The following is a 15,515-nucleotide window of genomic DNA, read 5'->3' on the forward strand; positions in this document are numbered from 1 at the left end:
TGCACTTCTCAATTCTGTTTTGGCTTCCCCAGCAGTTAGCAGGGACTGAAGGGAGCAGGCAGCGGGGCAGAGAGGTTGGCCACTCTGGCCATTAGTCTGCCATTGTTGGCTGGACTGTTACTACCCTGTCACAGAAGTTCAAGGTCTGCTGGCATTTTCTGCATCTTGTGCATTCCCCAGTGTGTTACGAGTGCAAGGTTTCTCATTAGTGGCCGATAACAGGCCCTAATGCCTGGTTTAATATGATTTCAGCCTCCTGTACTTGTGTGAGGCTCCTCAAGGCTTCAGCATTTTTTATGTTCTCTGGAGTTTTGTTAGACTGAGATATTTCCTTAGGTTTGGCCTCCAGCCCACAAAAGCAACATCTGCAGGGCTCTCACACAGTGACGTGAGTCTACCTCAGCCCTGGTTTGGCCTCAGCCTACTGAAGGACAAGTCTGTAGAGGCTCCCCTGGTTTACCTTAAAGCCAAGACTGGGTGATGGCATTGACACACAGCTGCACTCCTACCTATATATACGTGAGCCTCCACCTGGGACTGACCCCTTGGGTGTGCACTCACCATGGCTCGCTGGCAGATCCTGGGCTTTGCCTTGTGCTCCTACCTCGGGGTAGCATGGGCTGCAACTGTAAGTACAAAAGCACTTCTTACGGTTGCAAGACATTTTGCCTGTTCCTGTCTGAATGAGCAAACTCCCTCTATGTCTGGTCTGAGCCCATGGAAAAGGCCCTGCAGACCGTGACAGCCAAGGTGGGGTGTTTTCCTGCCCTAAACATGGCAAAGTCTCTCAACGACTTTTTTCCAAAAGTTCCTGCACAGTTTTGTGTCAGGTGTGGCCTGGTTTACATCTTGAGGCTGAAGGTCTTCACCTTCTGCTCTTTATCTTTGGGATTGCAGGGGAATTGCTGCTGCCTGCCTGCTCCAAAGGGTGGCCTGCAGAACATCACCATGGGCACATCACCGGCGGCAGCCACTTGTGGGCTTTCCAAAGGGACGGCTGGGGAAGGCGGGCTGCGAGTGGGTCTGTCTGGGGGGACAGGCCAGGGCGAGGGGTGGGTGCTGGCAAGGTGGGAACATGCCAGAGGCATGAACAACTGTGCAATGGATTTTCTCTTTTCAATGGTGTCACATGTAGCTGGGTGTGGTGTACACTGAGGGCGGTTTTGTGGAAGGTGAGAATAAAAAACTGGGACTCTTTGGAGACTACATCGACATCTTCAGAGGGATCCCCTTTGCTGCCCCTCCAAAGACTCTGGAAGACCCCCAACCTCATCCTGGCTGGGATGGTAAGATCCAGCTTTTGAATGCTTTGATTTGGGGTTTTATTTTCACTTCTCTCTTTAGTCCGTTATTGACGAGCCAAAGATGTTGGTGCCTGCTTTCATCTACTACTTTCATCTAGCCCCAAGAAGAAACCTTTAGTCTCATGGTGGGTATGGGAGTCTATTTCTGAGTGTTCCCAAGCAACTCAAACAACCACATGAAGAAACAAATCTGAAGCATGGCACCTGCATCTCCCCTCCCCATGCCTTTGCAGTCTAGAGCTAGTTCACGTGGGAAAGGGTCCCACTTTGTCACTTCCTCAGACCGGTCACAGTGGCGGGGGATGCTTTGATGCCTCTGCACTGGGCTCACAGAGGAGGGGATGGATGGACAGCCTGCAACCAAAGGATGGAGTTGATGCCTCTAACTAGGACCTGCTGTCTTCCTTCTCTCCTCTCAGGAACACTGGAGGCAAAAAAATTCAAAAATCGCTGCATGCAGATGACACTTACACAAACTGATGTCCGCGGGAGTGAGGACTGTCTCTATCTGAACATCTGGATCCCTCAAAAGAAGAGACACAGTATGTGCTTGGCAGAGACCTGGGGAAGAGATTCTCAGTTGCCTTTTGTGGACAAATTCATAAAAACATAGAATGGTTTGGGTTGGAAGGGACCTTAAAGATCGTCCAGTTCCAACCCCCCTGCAGGGACACCTTCCACTAGACCAGGTTGCTCAAAGCCCCGTCCAACCTGGCCTTGAACCCTTCCAGGGAGGGGGCAGCCACAGCTTCTCTGGGCAACCTGTGCCAGTGTCTCACCACCCTCACAGTAAAGAACTTCCTTATATCTAACCTAAAGCTACCTTCTGTGTGCCCTAACTCCTCTGGAGCATCTCTCAGCAGCTACATTCCTGTAGTGGGCAACTGCAAGAGCACTGGTTTTCAGAGGGAAAGGTGGCAGCCATGTCAACCAATGTCCCTCAGCTGCAGCCTGTTGGGAGTTTCAGCCTCCTCTGCAGAGTGTGGACTTTCTTGGCCATAGGCAAATGCAAAGCATCATGTCTGTTCACGCCCAGGTGGAGTGATGCTCAGCAAGTGGGGATGGGGATGGATGGGAAGCACCTTCTAGCTATGTTGTGGCTCACGCTGCTTTTCTTCCTCATCTCCCAGTCTCTACCAACCTGCCAGTGATGGTCTGGATCTACGGTGGCGCCTTCCTTGTAGGAGGGAGCCAGGGAGCCAACTTCCTCAATAACTACCTCTATGATGGTGAGGAGATCGCCGTGCGGGGCAATGTGATCGTGGTGACCATCAACTATCGCCTGGGGCCCCTGGGCTTCCTGAGCACCGGAGATGCAAACTTGCCAGGTACCAGAGCTGCTCCCTCTCCAGGGGACCCTGTCATGGGTCCCCAGCTCATCAGCTTTGCTGTGCCCTCGCTCAATGGTGGGTCCTCTCTGTCACTCAGGGAACTACGGGCTGAAGGACCAGCACATGGCTATTGCCTGGGTGAAGAGGAATATCAAGGCCTTTGGGGGTGACCCAGAAAACATCACCATCTTTGGGGAATCAGCAGGTGCTGTCAGTGTCTCCCTGCAGGTGTGTTGTCCTTGTTGGACCCCACCAGAGCCACTTCTCTTCTCTGTAAACAGGAGAGATGGTCCCCTTGGCACTCCACTGCTTTCCTCCACATGACACCTGATTAACATCCTCTCCTGCCTGGGGACAGCAATGCTCAGCCTCTTCACTTTGTAGCTGCTCCTCCTTCTTCAGTTTAATCAGCCCCACTTCTGCAGGCACCTGTCCTCACCTTTGGGACCTCTGGTGAAACAGTATTTACTTGTCATGTCCCCCTACTCCGCTCCTCTTCTCACCATATCACCTTCTAACTTTAACTGAGACTGTGAAATAGTGCAAGAGCTGGCAGGCGACATTCTCTTCAGGAGTTTGTACCTGAAACTCTCTTGTTTCTATTTTGCACCCCAGACGTTGACCCCAAAGAACAAGGGCCTGTTCAAGAGGGCCATCAGCCAGAGCGGCGTCGGTCTGTGCAGCTGGGCCATCCAGAAGGACCCTCTTGCCTGGGCTAAAAAGGTAACATGCAAGTCCTGCCTGAGGGAATGGAAAAACCACAAAAGTGATTCCCTAGAGAAGAGCATAACTAGAAAGGGATTCAGCAGGCACCATGCTGCCAAACAGAGCTTTGGAAACACGCTGCTTTGAGAGTAAAACCAACTACTCTTCTGCCTCGATCACGCCAGTAATGAAGCCTGGCTTCAGAAGGTAATGCTAGATTCCTCTCTCTCTCCTCCTGCAGATTGCACAAAATGTGGGCTGCCCCACAGACAACACCACCACCTTGGCCCACTGCCTGCGCATCTCCGACCCCAAAGCTGTGACACTGGCCTACCACCTGGAGCTGATCAACCTGCCCTGTAAGTCCCCGGGCCCGCGCTGTGGTCCACCACCCACCCAGGGCTCACCATGCCTTTGGCAGGACACTGGGGCGATTGCCAGGACTGTTGAAGCAGTGCTTGTGTCCTTCAGAAAGGGGACAACAACGACAGATCTTGCAGTCCCATTTCTGCAGGCGGGTGCACATTGTGCTGAATGAACGCTGTCCATCATGCAATGGCAGCAGTGGCAGAGGAATTACCCAGGGGCCATGCCTTGGCCCCAGAGCAACCCTTTGGGCTTTCTGTCTTGTGAAAGCAGCAAGAGCAGTTCCAGAACACAGCTTACAAACAAAAAAAAAAATAATTGACCACAACCCTGCTATTTTCATTTGAGTCGCTGGGTGGAGTGTGGGACTCACACCAGGTAGGGGATGCTTCTGCTTTTGCTGCCTGGGGGGATTTCTTTCCCTGCTTGCTCTCCTCATGCTCCTGATAAATAGCCCCAGCGCTTAGCCTTGCCCAGGACAGAGTGGCCAAGGCACCGCTGTGCAGCTGCACTGGTCGGAGCCGGCTGGCCTGGCAATGAATGAGTGCAGCCAGATGGGGTGGGGAGAAGGCTGCTCTTCCCTACCTTTGGCTGGGCTTTTTGGGCAGGGGCTGGGGGAAGGAGGAGAGGAATTGTTGATGTTACCTGCTGGTACTCGGCTGGCAGATCTCTTGTTCCTCTCCCCCACCTACAGGCATGAGATTTACTGAACATGATCCTGTGGTCACGCTGGAGTCACCACCCAAGCTCTCATTCACCTCAGCCTATTGCTTCCACAGTTCCTTGAGCCGTGGGGTATGCCAGGCCACACATCTGTTTTTTCTCAGCTCCTACAGACTCTGGTTTTGTCTTCTGCTGCAGCTCCCCTGGTTCACACACTCGCCCTCACTCCTGTCATTGATGGAGACTTCCTCCCAGACATGCCTGAGAAACTCTTTGCCAATGCTGCTGACATTGACTACATTGCTGGGATCAATAACATGGATGGACACATCTTTGCTGGCATTGATTTACCTGCTATCAACCGCCCGCTTGTGAAAATCACTGCGTAAGTGATGCCCTTAAAAACTGTAAGAGGAGGAACCTTATGTAGTCCTCAAACTTCAAGGACTTAGACCTGAGTGGACAGGGCACTACCTTCAAAACAGGATGTCACTCCAAGCCAGGGTGCCTAGGGCATATGTTGCCAAGTCCAGAGCCTTCAAGAGAAAGGACCAGCTAGTGGGGAAGCCTCCCCATATACCTTTAAGGTGCTCCTGAACTCAGCACCAGCGATAGGTTTGGCAGCCCTGATGCTCTCTGTCCAGAGCAGGTACATGCCAGACATGCTGGGCACCCGCCCCGTGAGACTCCTCTTTGTGGACAGAAGGAGCTTGTGGCCAATTTGGCCCCAAGCTCTTCTGCTGAGAAAGCTGGGAAGCACTTGCCCACCGTCTAAGACCTGGAATGAAATCACTGGCTTTTACTCCACTAAACTGTTGCTAACTACAGGGTTGGATGTGAACATCAACGGGAGCTGGGATCCATTTCCAGGAGCCCTGCCCCACTTGAAGCTGCCGGTCTGTAATTAGTTGATACTACTTGTCTTTTCAGGGATGAGGTCTATAATTTGTTTAAAGGACTTACTGTGGACAGGGGTGAGCGTGGAGCCAATGCGACATACAATATCTACACGCAAGTGTGGGGTGAGAAACCGGATCAGGAGACCATGAAGAAGACAGTGGTGGATGTGATTACTGACTACATCTTCCTGGTTCCCACACAGTGGGCACTGAACCTGCACCTGCAGAATGCCCGGTGAGCAGCTCAGCCCTGGCAGGAGCCCAACGCCTGCCTGGGGGCTGAAACGCTGTGTTTCCAGCACAAGGGGCTGAGGAGTGGGTTAAGAGGGCTGAACTTGAGGGAGGCAGGCTTTTTGGTACTGAGTACACGCTCACACATAGCTTGTACAAACACTATTTCTCTAATGCTGCATGGGAGTCATGCTAGGAATTTGTATTAAATTCCCATTAAAACAAGTTTTTGCCTCCTAAAAACTTCCAACTTCATCCGAGCAATGTATGATGCCATGAGACATGGCAGTTGGATGATATGAGGGTTAGGGTGAGAATCAGAAATGGGACTTAAGAATTACTGGATAGAAGGATGTTTTCTCCTGATACCACCTCTTAGATGCATGTGAGCATCTTCCAAGGTTGAATCTCTGGCTCAGCTGGTATTTGGAGCATGGTTATGACCCTGCACCCCTTTCTCTGCTCTCCACTTGCAGCTGCTTAGCAAGTCTATTTTATTTCCCCAGAAATGGCAAGACATACAGCTACTTGTTCTCCCAGCCATCCCGAATGCCCATCTACCCAAGCTGGGTGGGGGCAGACCATGCTGATGACCTGCAGTACGTGTTTGGGAAACCCTTTGCCACCCCCCTGGGCTACCTGCCCAAGCACAGGACTGTCTCAAGTGCCATGATTGCTTACTGGACCAACTTTGCCAGGACAGGGTGAGTGATTCCAGTTCCACATTTGCAGCTTGCTGCAGCACTTCAACCTGCTGCTTTTGCCTATTACCTTCTCAGGAGCAATTCCCAAAAGCAAGGTGTCCTCTGTCTGTGCTTCTGTTGTGAGTCTGGCTCTGTGTCTCCCAGTGGAGGAGTTTGCTGAGTCCTCCTCATCCAGAGAATAACTGGGGACAGCAAAAGCATTTTCAGAACTTGTAAACTGCTTAAACTTAATGACGAGGTTTGCTTCTGAATGCCGGCGTTTAGACAAGAGTTAAGCCCCTGCGTGCAGCCAGGGACGATGCTGGGGGGGACTGCAGGTTGGCGAGTCGCTCCTAGCAGGCAGAATTGCTATTGTTTCTCCCAGTGTCAAACTCTCTCTTGGCACTCCCTTAAAGCCTCACTTGAGCAGACGGGGTCTCTGCCGAACACCACAAACCTTGCTGCATCCACAAGCTGCCCTGATAAAACTGAACTTCCACGTCTCCTTTTTTCCCCAGTGATCCCAACAAAGGGAATTCAGAGGTGCCGGTTAACTGGCCGCCCTACAGCAGCGAGAGCACTTACTACCTGGAAATCAACAACAAGATAAACAAGGACTCCGTGAAGCAGAACCTGAGATCCCGGTACGTGAACTTCTGGAACTCGGTCTATCAGAGCCTGCCACAGGTTGCCAATATCTCCATGGCCGAGGAACTGCTGTGGAGCTAAGAAAAAACACCTTTTAAAGAGAGGCCAAATTCATTAAAGGCTTGCTTGTAACTGAGTGATTCCGGCTTCTCTGTGTCTTTGCCGTGTCAGGATTTTCTCCCTAACGTTAAGGTCAGGCAGCAAGTGACATCCAGGCCCTGGGCAAAGTGTGTTCCCCCTGCCCGTAACACAACAACATCCCAGCGAAGCTGCTGACACACAGGGCCGCGGCTCGGCCTGCTCTGCCAGCCTTTGGCTCGGGGTTTGGGCTCGGGGTTTTTGTTCCTCGTTGCCAGCCTGGCAGGAAGGCCCAAGCCTGACCTGTCCTGTGGGTATCCCCACGTTACCATCCACATCCACGCTAATAAAAACCAGCTCTTAGATAATTACAGCTGTAATTTAGGCACGCAAACCAACCGGTGAGCTGTTGCCATACGTGCACAGAAATCAGCTCAGAAGCTCAATGAGGACAAAATCAACCCAAAACGGGAGGTTTTTCCACACTGGTTTAGGGGGACAAGTCCCTGCTTGGTAGAGGCCAGGCCATGCTGGGGAGCTCCAGCTCCGGGCCCGGGCTGGATGAGAAGGACGACCGGCCTCCTCCTCCTCCTCCTCCTCTTCCTCCTCCTCCTCCTCTTCCTCCTCCCGCTCTACCCCACGGACCCCCCCACGCCGGGCCCGGCCCCGCCGCTGTAGGAACCGTCCTGCGGCGGAACCTTTGTGCCGCGGCCGCGGGGCCGGGGCGGGGGAAGCGCTTGCCGGGAGGGAGCGGGGCGGGGGAGCGATGGCGGCGGGGAGGGAGTGGGGGGAGCGGGGCTCGGCCGTGCTGGAGCTGCCCCGAACGCCGCGGCTGGTGTGCGTGGAGTACCCGGGCCTGGTGCGGGACGTCGGGGCCATGCTGCGGACGCTGGGAGGAGAGCAGGGGGTGTCGCGGGTGAGGGGGACGCCGGGGGCTGGGGGGGGGGGTATCCGGAGCAGAGGGGTTGTGGGGCGGGGAGCCCAGCCCCGGCCCAGGGAGCCCCCCGCTGTGGGACCCGCCATGTCGGGGCCGTTCAGGCCCAGCGTGTCCCCACGCAGGCTCCACGCGTGGGTTTGGGGTGAGGCCGCTCGCTTGGGCCGCTGCTGCCCACGGGAGAGGAGGCGGGAGGTGTCGGGCAGGATGGGACCCGCAGGTGTGGTGGCGGTGGAGCAGGGATTCACGTCCCTGAGGCTCTGTGAGGGGAGGCGGCGGGTGCCCGCGGTTGAGGGTGTGGGGCCAAACAGAGCCCAGGGGAGACGGGCCATGCAGTGCGATGCTGACGGAGCCCGTGCCCGCCCTTGCCGACAGATCTACGCGGACCCTGCCAAAAGGCTGGAGCTGTATTTCCGCCCCAAGGACCCTTACTGCCACCCCGTCTGTGCCAATCGCTTCCCCACCTCCACCGTGCTGCTCAAGGTGAAGAGGAGGACCAAGAAGAAGAAGCAGTTGGACGCCGAAGAACAAATCCAGCCAGAAGTCCAGTTCGAAATGGAAATTCTTGGGACTGTCACTACCGTTTACAAATTTCAAGGTAACAGCTTTGTGTCCACATGGCTTAAAGACGAGCATATCTGTGGGGAAGGGGAAGTGTTTCCCTACAGACAATTCAAGGCTGGAAGGTAAATCAAGTGTCCTGTTGTTACAGCCTCCTTGCTGTGTAACCCTTCGCATGAACTTATCAGACTCCTGCTCCTGAAAGTTGAGTGTTGCGAGAAATATTGTGATATTCACAACAAACTTCACAATATTTTAACTTTTGTTTCTCACAGGAATGTCTGATTTCCAGTACCTGGCAATGCACTCTGGTCCTGATGGCAAACAAACCTCCATGTATGACAAAGTCCTAATGCTCAAACCAGAGAAGGAAGAATTTTTCAACAGAGAATTACCTCTCTACATCCCGCCACCAATTTTCTCACGTCTGGACACTCCTGTTGACTATTTTTATCGGCCAGATATACAACACCGGTTAGTGCCTGTTCTCACAGTGTAGTAAATAGCTGTGTTTGTTCTGGAATGGATAGGTAGTGAAACATTTTGCTGATTTGATATATATTTCTAACAGTCTTTTCCTTTTTCATCCCTTGAAGATGCCTCCAATCCATTCCAATCTCTGTTGTTATAGGATCACTGCTCTTGAAGCAGCACTAAATACATTGTTCATGTATTTATTTCACCTGTTTAAGCTGCCACCTTGTTCTGTTGTATCCCTCTTGATTTGGCACAACAGGGGCCGGCACGCTTGAGAAGCTGCCTGGCAGCAGAAACCTCAGCGAAAATCCGCTTGAGGACTCGCCCGGTGAGGGGACCTGGTGATCTGGTGGAGACGGCTGCCTCCCCAGCACCCTGCAGGCAGCGCGGGGGGCAGTGAGCCCAGCTGTCTGCCTGCTTCCCGTGGGCTGGAGCCGAGGGGAGAGGGCGCAGGAGGTGATGCCAAATGTTCCTGTGGCCGCGCTCACCGGCCCTGTTCCCTCCTGGCCCCCGGCTGGTTTTGCCAGAAGAACAATCTGTGAGATCTCCCACAGGAAACATCTTTCATTTTCTCACTGTAGGCCTTCATCGGCACTTGAAAAAAAAATATTATCTCAACTGCATTTCCATCTTGCCTTGTCCCTGTACCCTGCTGAGCTGCAGTAACTACAGGAGAGAAAATGCAGAGGGTGAAGCCTTTTGTGCTGCAAATGCATTTTGTACAGCTTAGTAGCCAACTGCCCGAGGGTTTTCTGTCTGATAGTACAGGGGTCATTGTGCAGCTGGATGTAGTTTTGCAGGTTTTTTTTTTTTAAATTTAAATTTTCTCAGTGGTGTCATAAGAGTCTTCATTATTGTTACCAGTATGTGATAAGGAGATGGGGCCGAAGTTAAACCAACCCACTGCTCACATGGCTGAGTCCCTTCTGTTCTGAAATCGAGCACAAATTTCCATTTTTGTATGTTCCTGTGAAGGCCCAAATCCATACATGCCACAGGCAGAAAGCGAACCCGATCCTTTCCCTGTTTCTTAGGGAGGGATACAACAATCCCCAGGTGTCTGGTGAGAACCTGATTGGCCTCAGCAGGGCCCGTCGCCCGCACAACGCTATCTTTGTGAACTTTGATGATGAAGAAATCCCAACTAAACCTTTGGATGCTGCTGTACAGACCTGGAAGAAAATGTGCACCAATCCTGTGGATAAAAAGGTGGAGGAAGAGCTGAGAAAGGTACGTGCCTTACTCCTGAGCTGAGCACTATACTGCAGCATGCTGTGTAGGAAAAATCTGCGTGCAGCCATTTTCTCTGACTTCTCCAAAAGTTCTTGGTGATTGTAACTGACTGATACAGCAAGTGTCAGTAGATGCCACTGACACTGTTGTGTTCAGTTCAACGATGCAAGTCAAGATTTGGGTCTGTGTTTGCAGCCAACTCACAGTAAGTTCCTTTTTTTGTGCCACTAGTTCTTACATTACTGTTCTGATAGCTCATACTATGGGCCAAAAGCCCCAATACAGAAGAAAGTCCACTTGGAAAGCTCAACTGCCATTGGTAAGCCACTTCCCACTGTTCCATGGTTGTTTCTGTATTATTTTAGCTCTTTGAAGTCCGTCCTGTCTGGTCTCGGAATGCAGTAAAAGCCAATATCAGTGTCCACCCAGACAAGCTGAAACTTCTGTTGCCGTATTTGGCCTATTACATGGTAAGTCTGTACATCTGCCCTCGTGCCTGTCTGAGGCTCTTAGGAGGCAAAGCAGGGGAGCATCAGCTGGGTGTTCCTGGTCCTTTACCGTGTCTTAGGTCCTACCACTAAGTCCCTGAGGTTAATGTTATGTAAAGAGAAAGAGGGAAGGAAGCCCTTGCTTTTGAACAGAAGTTAAATCCGTGGAGGATTCAATACCTGTTTGCTCCATTGGTTCTAATCAGCTTTGCAGTTCAGTCAGACACTCAAATTGACTGTTCATCTGGCAACAGTAGCAGAATTTTTCCAGACAAACACTTCATTGTGATCTTGCAAGTTAGTTTGTAAAAGCACACAAATATTTGTGCTTTGATGCATTGATTGCCCCAATTTCAGTATATAAATACTGGTGTGGCAGATGAAGGAAGAGCTGGTAAAAGAAATAATCTCTGGGCAATGAGGGGAAATACTAGAATTCTATAAGAAGCTCTGCAATGCTACTGTTTTTTTTTAACCATCTTCCCCCATGTGTGTTTATGCAGTTAACAGGTCCTTGGAGAAGCTTGTGGGTTAGGTTTGGGTATGACCCCAGAAAACACCCTGAAGCAAAGATTTATCAAGTGCTGGATTTCCGAATTCGCTGTGGAATGAAATATGGTAAAAGGGCCCAACCCACAGAGAAGCTCTCTCTGCTTTCTGGTTAATCTTGGTAGTACTTTTCTTTTTACTTGTTTTTCAAACACTTTTGCCATATTTCTGCTCTGATGAAGGTGACACCTTTTGAGCTCACTGCTTACTGTAGTTCTTCTGTAAACTCCTTTAATACTTTATTTAATAGTATGCAATATGTCTTTCCTCATTTGGCACATTCCAGACTCAGTGGACAGCGGGCTGACTTTCCTCCTGTTCAAAGCCCAGGTGGATGCAGCACACCATCTTCCCTCTCAGGGGAGGCACTGAGCAGTACATTCCATTGCTTACACAGTAGCTATTCCTCAAGGACCTCAACATCTTGTGCGGGATGCCAGGTCTCAGATCTTGGGGCACAGGGTTCCCCTGCTCTGATTTTGTTGAGGACAAGGACTTTCTGAGGTCATCTGGTAAGTCCCTGACAGCTGGCATCCAGTCCTTGCCATCAGATCACATCTCCCTCTTTCCAAGTGAAAGGGTTTTGTTGATCTGATACTTCTCCTCTCCCCACCTTGCTGAAGTCACCGTACCCCAAGGATCAGCCATTCACACACCAGTCCAGCACTTCTGTTACTGAGCTAGGGATACTCTTCAGGGTGCTTGCCCTCAGTTCATTATTGGTTTTCTTTTTTCACCTCTAGGTTACGCCCCTAATGATATGCCCGTGAAAGCAAAACGCAGCACGTATAACTACAGTCTGCCCATCACTGTCAAGAAGCAAGGTATGCTGTGCCAGCAGAAGGGCTGTCTGGCTCTTCTGTTTCTTTGTTTATCCCATCCTAGTCACAGGTGGTGAAGGGTATCTCTGTGTTCTAGCTGAGCCAAAACTGGGGCTTTATTTCTGGTTATAATATGGTGTGAGAGTCTTGGATGTGTGTCTGGCTGAGCCACAGTATCTATTAGCAGACAGGAGTTCTGGGAATTCAGCATTCACTTCAGTGGTGGTGCAGAGTAAGGGGAGAGTTGTTCTCTTTTCTTTGTCAAGGGAGAGTAGAAAATGTTAAAATTATGAACATATTTGCTGCGGAAAACCCGCCAAGCTCACCACCTTTCCCATAACTGTCCAGTAACGTCTCTGAAGAATGAGCAGCACATGCTCAGTTGCTGGGTTGGTCTGGGTTTTGCTGCGCAGCAAAGTTGAATCAAGAAAGAGAAGTGACAGTACAAAGCCACGGAGTGAAAGATGTCCCTAATTAGGACTCTCTTTTTTTTGTCTGTCAGTAAGTCATACGGTCAGTGTACACGATCTGAAACAGGGGCTTGGTACGTCTGGTGCATCCGGTGCAAAAAAACCTGCCTCCAGCAGGTATAAACTGAAGGTAAGCATTACGCTCTGTGACAAGAATCTTGAAATAGCTTAGTGAAAAAGGGGTGTTTCCCATTCTGTCAGTCCTTACGGGGACAGTTGTGAGTGAGCTGATGTCCTCGGGTTTACCTGGGAAGCTGCTCGTTGTACACAGCACTACAGAACTCCACCGGCTGTGCACTGAATGTGTTTCTTACGTGCTGCAAGATGGGATTGGTACTGTCAGCCCCGGTCTTAGATGTGATGAGCATTTTGTTTCAGTTGATAAAACTGGAATTTTATGGGCGGTGAAGTGCAAAAAAAATCACCATGTGTTTATCAGGTTGTCCTGCAAGATCCAGCAAGGCAAAATAAATATTTAAACAGGAGTCTTTTATTCTTCCCTTTTTGCTAGAATGAAACCTATAATCCACTGTTACGCAGTAAGAGGCTGCAGACAGCTGCAGTTTGAAGAGATGAAGTGTGTTCTCTGCACAACTATGGCTGCAGTGAAATTTTGCTGCATTCCTCATTCAGCTTTATCTTTTACGATACGCAGACCTATGCCTTGGAACTGATTTGTGTTGGAAGTGCCTTATTCTTGAATCAGTCCATTGGCAGTACTTTTCAGTTATGCCAGTTGTCCTGTTACACCATAAAATGTGCATTAATCCTTTCCTTCTTTCCTCCTCTTAGGAATCCATCTACATTTTCCGAGAAGGAGCCTTACCCCCTTATCGGCAGATGTTCTACCAGCTCTGTGATTTGAATGTGGAAAGGTATTGCACACTGGCAGCTGAGTCTTCTGTTAGAGCTAGATTTCAAAGCCTTTTGTTTATATCCAGTCTATTCCTCTCTCTCTCCTTGACCAGAAACTTAAGAGGTATTTAGCTTCTGAGTAAAAATAGAACAGGCTTCTCACACATGAACTTCCTTTCCAATATGACAATTACCTGAATAACCAAATATGCTATTCCAACTCAGTGAAGTAAAATGGAAGTAAGCCACAGTCTGTCTCACTTGAAGAAGCCTACATCTGAATGTAGAAGGTTAACATTTCCTTTCCTTTTGCTGCTTTTTAGCCTACAGAAAATCATCCGTCGGAACGACGGCACAGAGTCAGAATGCACAGAGCGGGATGGGTGGTGCCTTCCAAAGACTAGTGATGATCTGCGAGATACCATGTCCCTGATGATAAAGCAGATCATCAGATCCACAAGACCTGGTAAGGGTACTTCTGAACATCAAAGTGTATTACTGCCTCACTGCCTACTGCTGCAGCGTATTACTGCCTTCCTGAGGGTGTTGAGAGGTTGTGGGCTGAATAAGGATGTTGCAGCCAGCGCTGGGGCAGCAGCGTTCCCGTATTTGCCGCCTCCTTCGTGCTCCACCTGGTGTTCTTTGTGTTCCAGCTCATTACAGTCTGAGCTGAGGCTGTTGTCCTGCAGCGTGAACATGGGTTGGGATTGGGAAAGACTGGGAGCAAAGGTTTTCTGTTTCATCTTCCCACTATCACAGCCTTCGGGTTTTAAATGTTTTTGTACAGTGATCATCAAGATCTTACTCTTACTGATGTATCTGTTGGTGGCATTTTCCTTTTTATTAATGTTATTAATTGAACAAGAAGTGAAGAAATTATTTTTGTGTGGTGCTGGGCCAAAGCAGTATCCCAGTGAATTAGGTCAGAATCAGGTAGGAGAGGAGGCACAGCACTGCAGATCTGCTGTAGCGTTCCTGGAGTATGAAGACAGATTGCTCTGGGCTTGATCAGATTCTATTAAGATGGGCAACATTAGCTGTGCCCCTCCGGCTTCTGCCTGCCTCTCGCGTTTTGTGAACTCCACTGCAAATGCCCCCAGGTTTCACTGAGAGAGGCATCACAGTGTCTGTCTTTCTTCCCAATTAAGCTCTATTCTCAAATACAACAAGCAGTGAAGATGGCAAAGAGCAGCTGGCGTATGAGTCTGGAGAGGATGAGGATGATGAGGAGGAGGAGGAAGAGGACTTCAAGCCTTCTGATGGGAGTGAAAATGAAATGGAGACAGAAATTCTGGACTATGTGTGAACTCAGTGAGCAGCCTGGCTGCTGTAGGACAGAATCATCTCTGCTCCTGTTCCCTGAGTGCTGAGGGTTCAGCCACCATGCCCAGGGTGTGGGAAAGCAGAACTTGCACTAAGATGCTGATGACCCGTCTGCACTGCTGATGGCCATCGTTCCTGATGTTAGGGAGCCGTTGCCTGTTGTCATAACTGCTGGCTAATAAGCCCTCAAGCAAGCTCAGCAAACTCCCAGGATCTAAACCCGCTGGCAGCACACCTGAGAAGAGAAGAAGTTGCCTTCCCAGATCTCTCCATGGTGGGAAGTGCACCTTGGCCGGGTTAGTGGCCGTGTGGGGCAGGGCAAAGGTGCCCGAGGCGGTGCTGGGGGAAGCTCTCGATGCTGCTGGAGTCCCTCGGGCAGGTGCTGCCCTTCTGCTTGTCTAAGGGGAATGAAAATACTGGGCTGTGACTTCAGCATCGAGCCTCGCTGGCCATCTTGGAAATAAAGCCAGCAGGAAAAACCACTTTCTGGCAGTGAGTAATTCCCTTCTGCGGGATGTAGCGTATGTTGTCCTCACTGGCTGATGCACTTCTCAATTCTGTTTTGGCTTCCCCAGCAGTTAGCAGGGACTGAAGGGAGCAGGCAGCGGGGCAGAGAGGTTGGCCACTCTGGCCATTAGTCTGCCATTGTTGGCTGGACTGTTACTACCCTGTCACAGAAGTTCAAGGTCTGCTGGCATTTTCTGCATCTTGTGCATTCCCCAGTGTGTTACGAGTGCAAGGTTTCTCATTAGTGGCCGATAACAGGCCCTAATGCCTGGTTTAATATGATTTCAGCCTCCCGTACTTGTGTGAGGCTTCAGCATTTTTTGTTAGACTGAGATATTTCCTTAGGTTTGGCCTCCAGCCCACAAAAGCAACATCAGCGGGGCTGTAGT

The 15,515-nt window shown here is 50.6% G+C and overlaps 2 protein-coding genes across 2 annotated transcripts; both read left to right on the forward strand.

The window, feature by feature from the left end:
- Nucleotides 1-74: 74 nt before the first annotated feature.
- Nucleotides 75-6,966, forward strand: CEL (carboxyl ester lipase). Its single transcript, XM_074846389.1, has 11 exons — nucleotides 75-628; nucleotides 1,136-1,286; nucleotides 1,724-1,846; nucleotides 2,435-2,632; nucleotides 2,733-2,863; nucleotides 3,251-3,358; nucleotides 3,582-3,699; nucleotides 4,568-4,754; nucleotides 5,300-5,503; nucleotides 6,006-6,203; nucleotides 6,701-6,966. The coding sequence occupies exons 1-11, from the start codon at nucleotides 563-565 to the stop codon at nucleotides 6,909-6,911; spliced, it is 1,695 nt and encodes a 564-aa protein (XP_074702490.1). The 5' UTR covers nucleotides 75-562; the 3' UTR covers nucleotides 6,912-6,966.
- A 708-nt stretch (nucleotides 6,967-7,674) lies between these two features.
- Nucleotides 7,675-15,422, forward strand: GTF3C5 (general transcription factor IIIC subunit 5). Its single transcript, XM_074846390.1, has 11 exons — nucleotides 7,675-7,824; nucleotides 8,218-8,440; nucleotides 8,679-8,877; nucleotides 9,915-10,110; nucleotides 10,479-10,583; nucleotides 11,105-11,219; nucleotides 11,894-11,974; nucleotides 12,474-12,571; nucleotides 13,234-13,316; nucleotides 13,620-13,762; nucleotides 14,445-15,422. The coding sequence occupies exons 1-11, from the start codon at nucleotides 7,675-7,677 to the stop codon at nucleotides 14,600-14,602; spliced, it is 1,551 nt and encodes a 516-aa protein (XP_074702491.1). The 3' UTR covers nucleotides 14,603-15,422.
- Nucleotides 15,423-15,515: the final 93 nt, after the last annotated feature.

Source organism: Strix aluco, chromosome 20, assembly GCF_031877795.1.
Source record: "Strix aluco isolate bStrAlu1 chromosome 20, bStrAlu1.hap1, whole genome shotgun sequence".
In the NCBI taxonomy this organism is placed as follows: domain Eukaryota; kingdom Metazoa; phylum Chordata; class Aves; order Strigiformes; family Strigidae; genus Strix; species Strix aluco.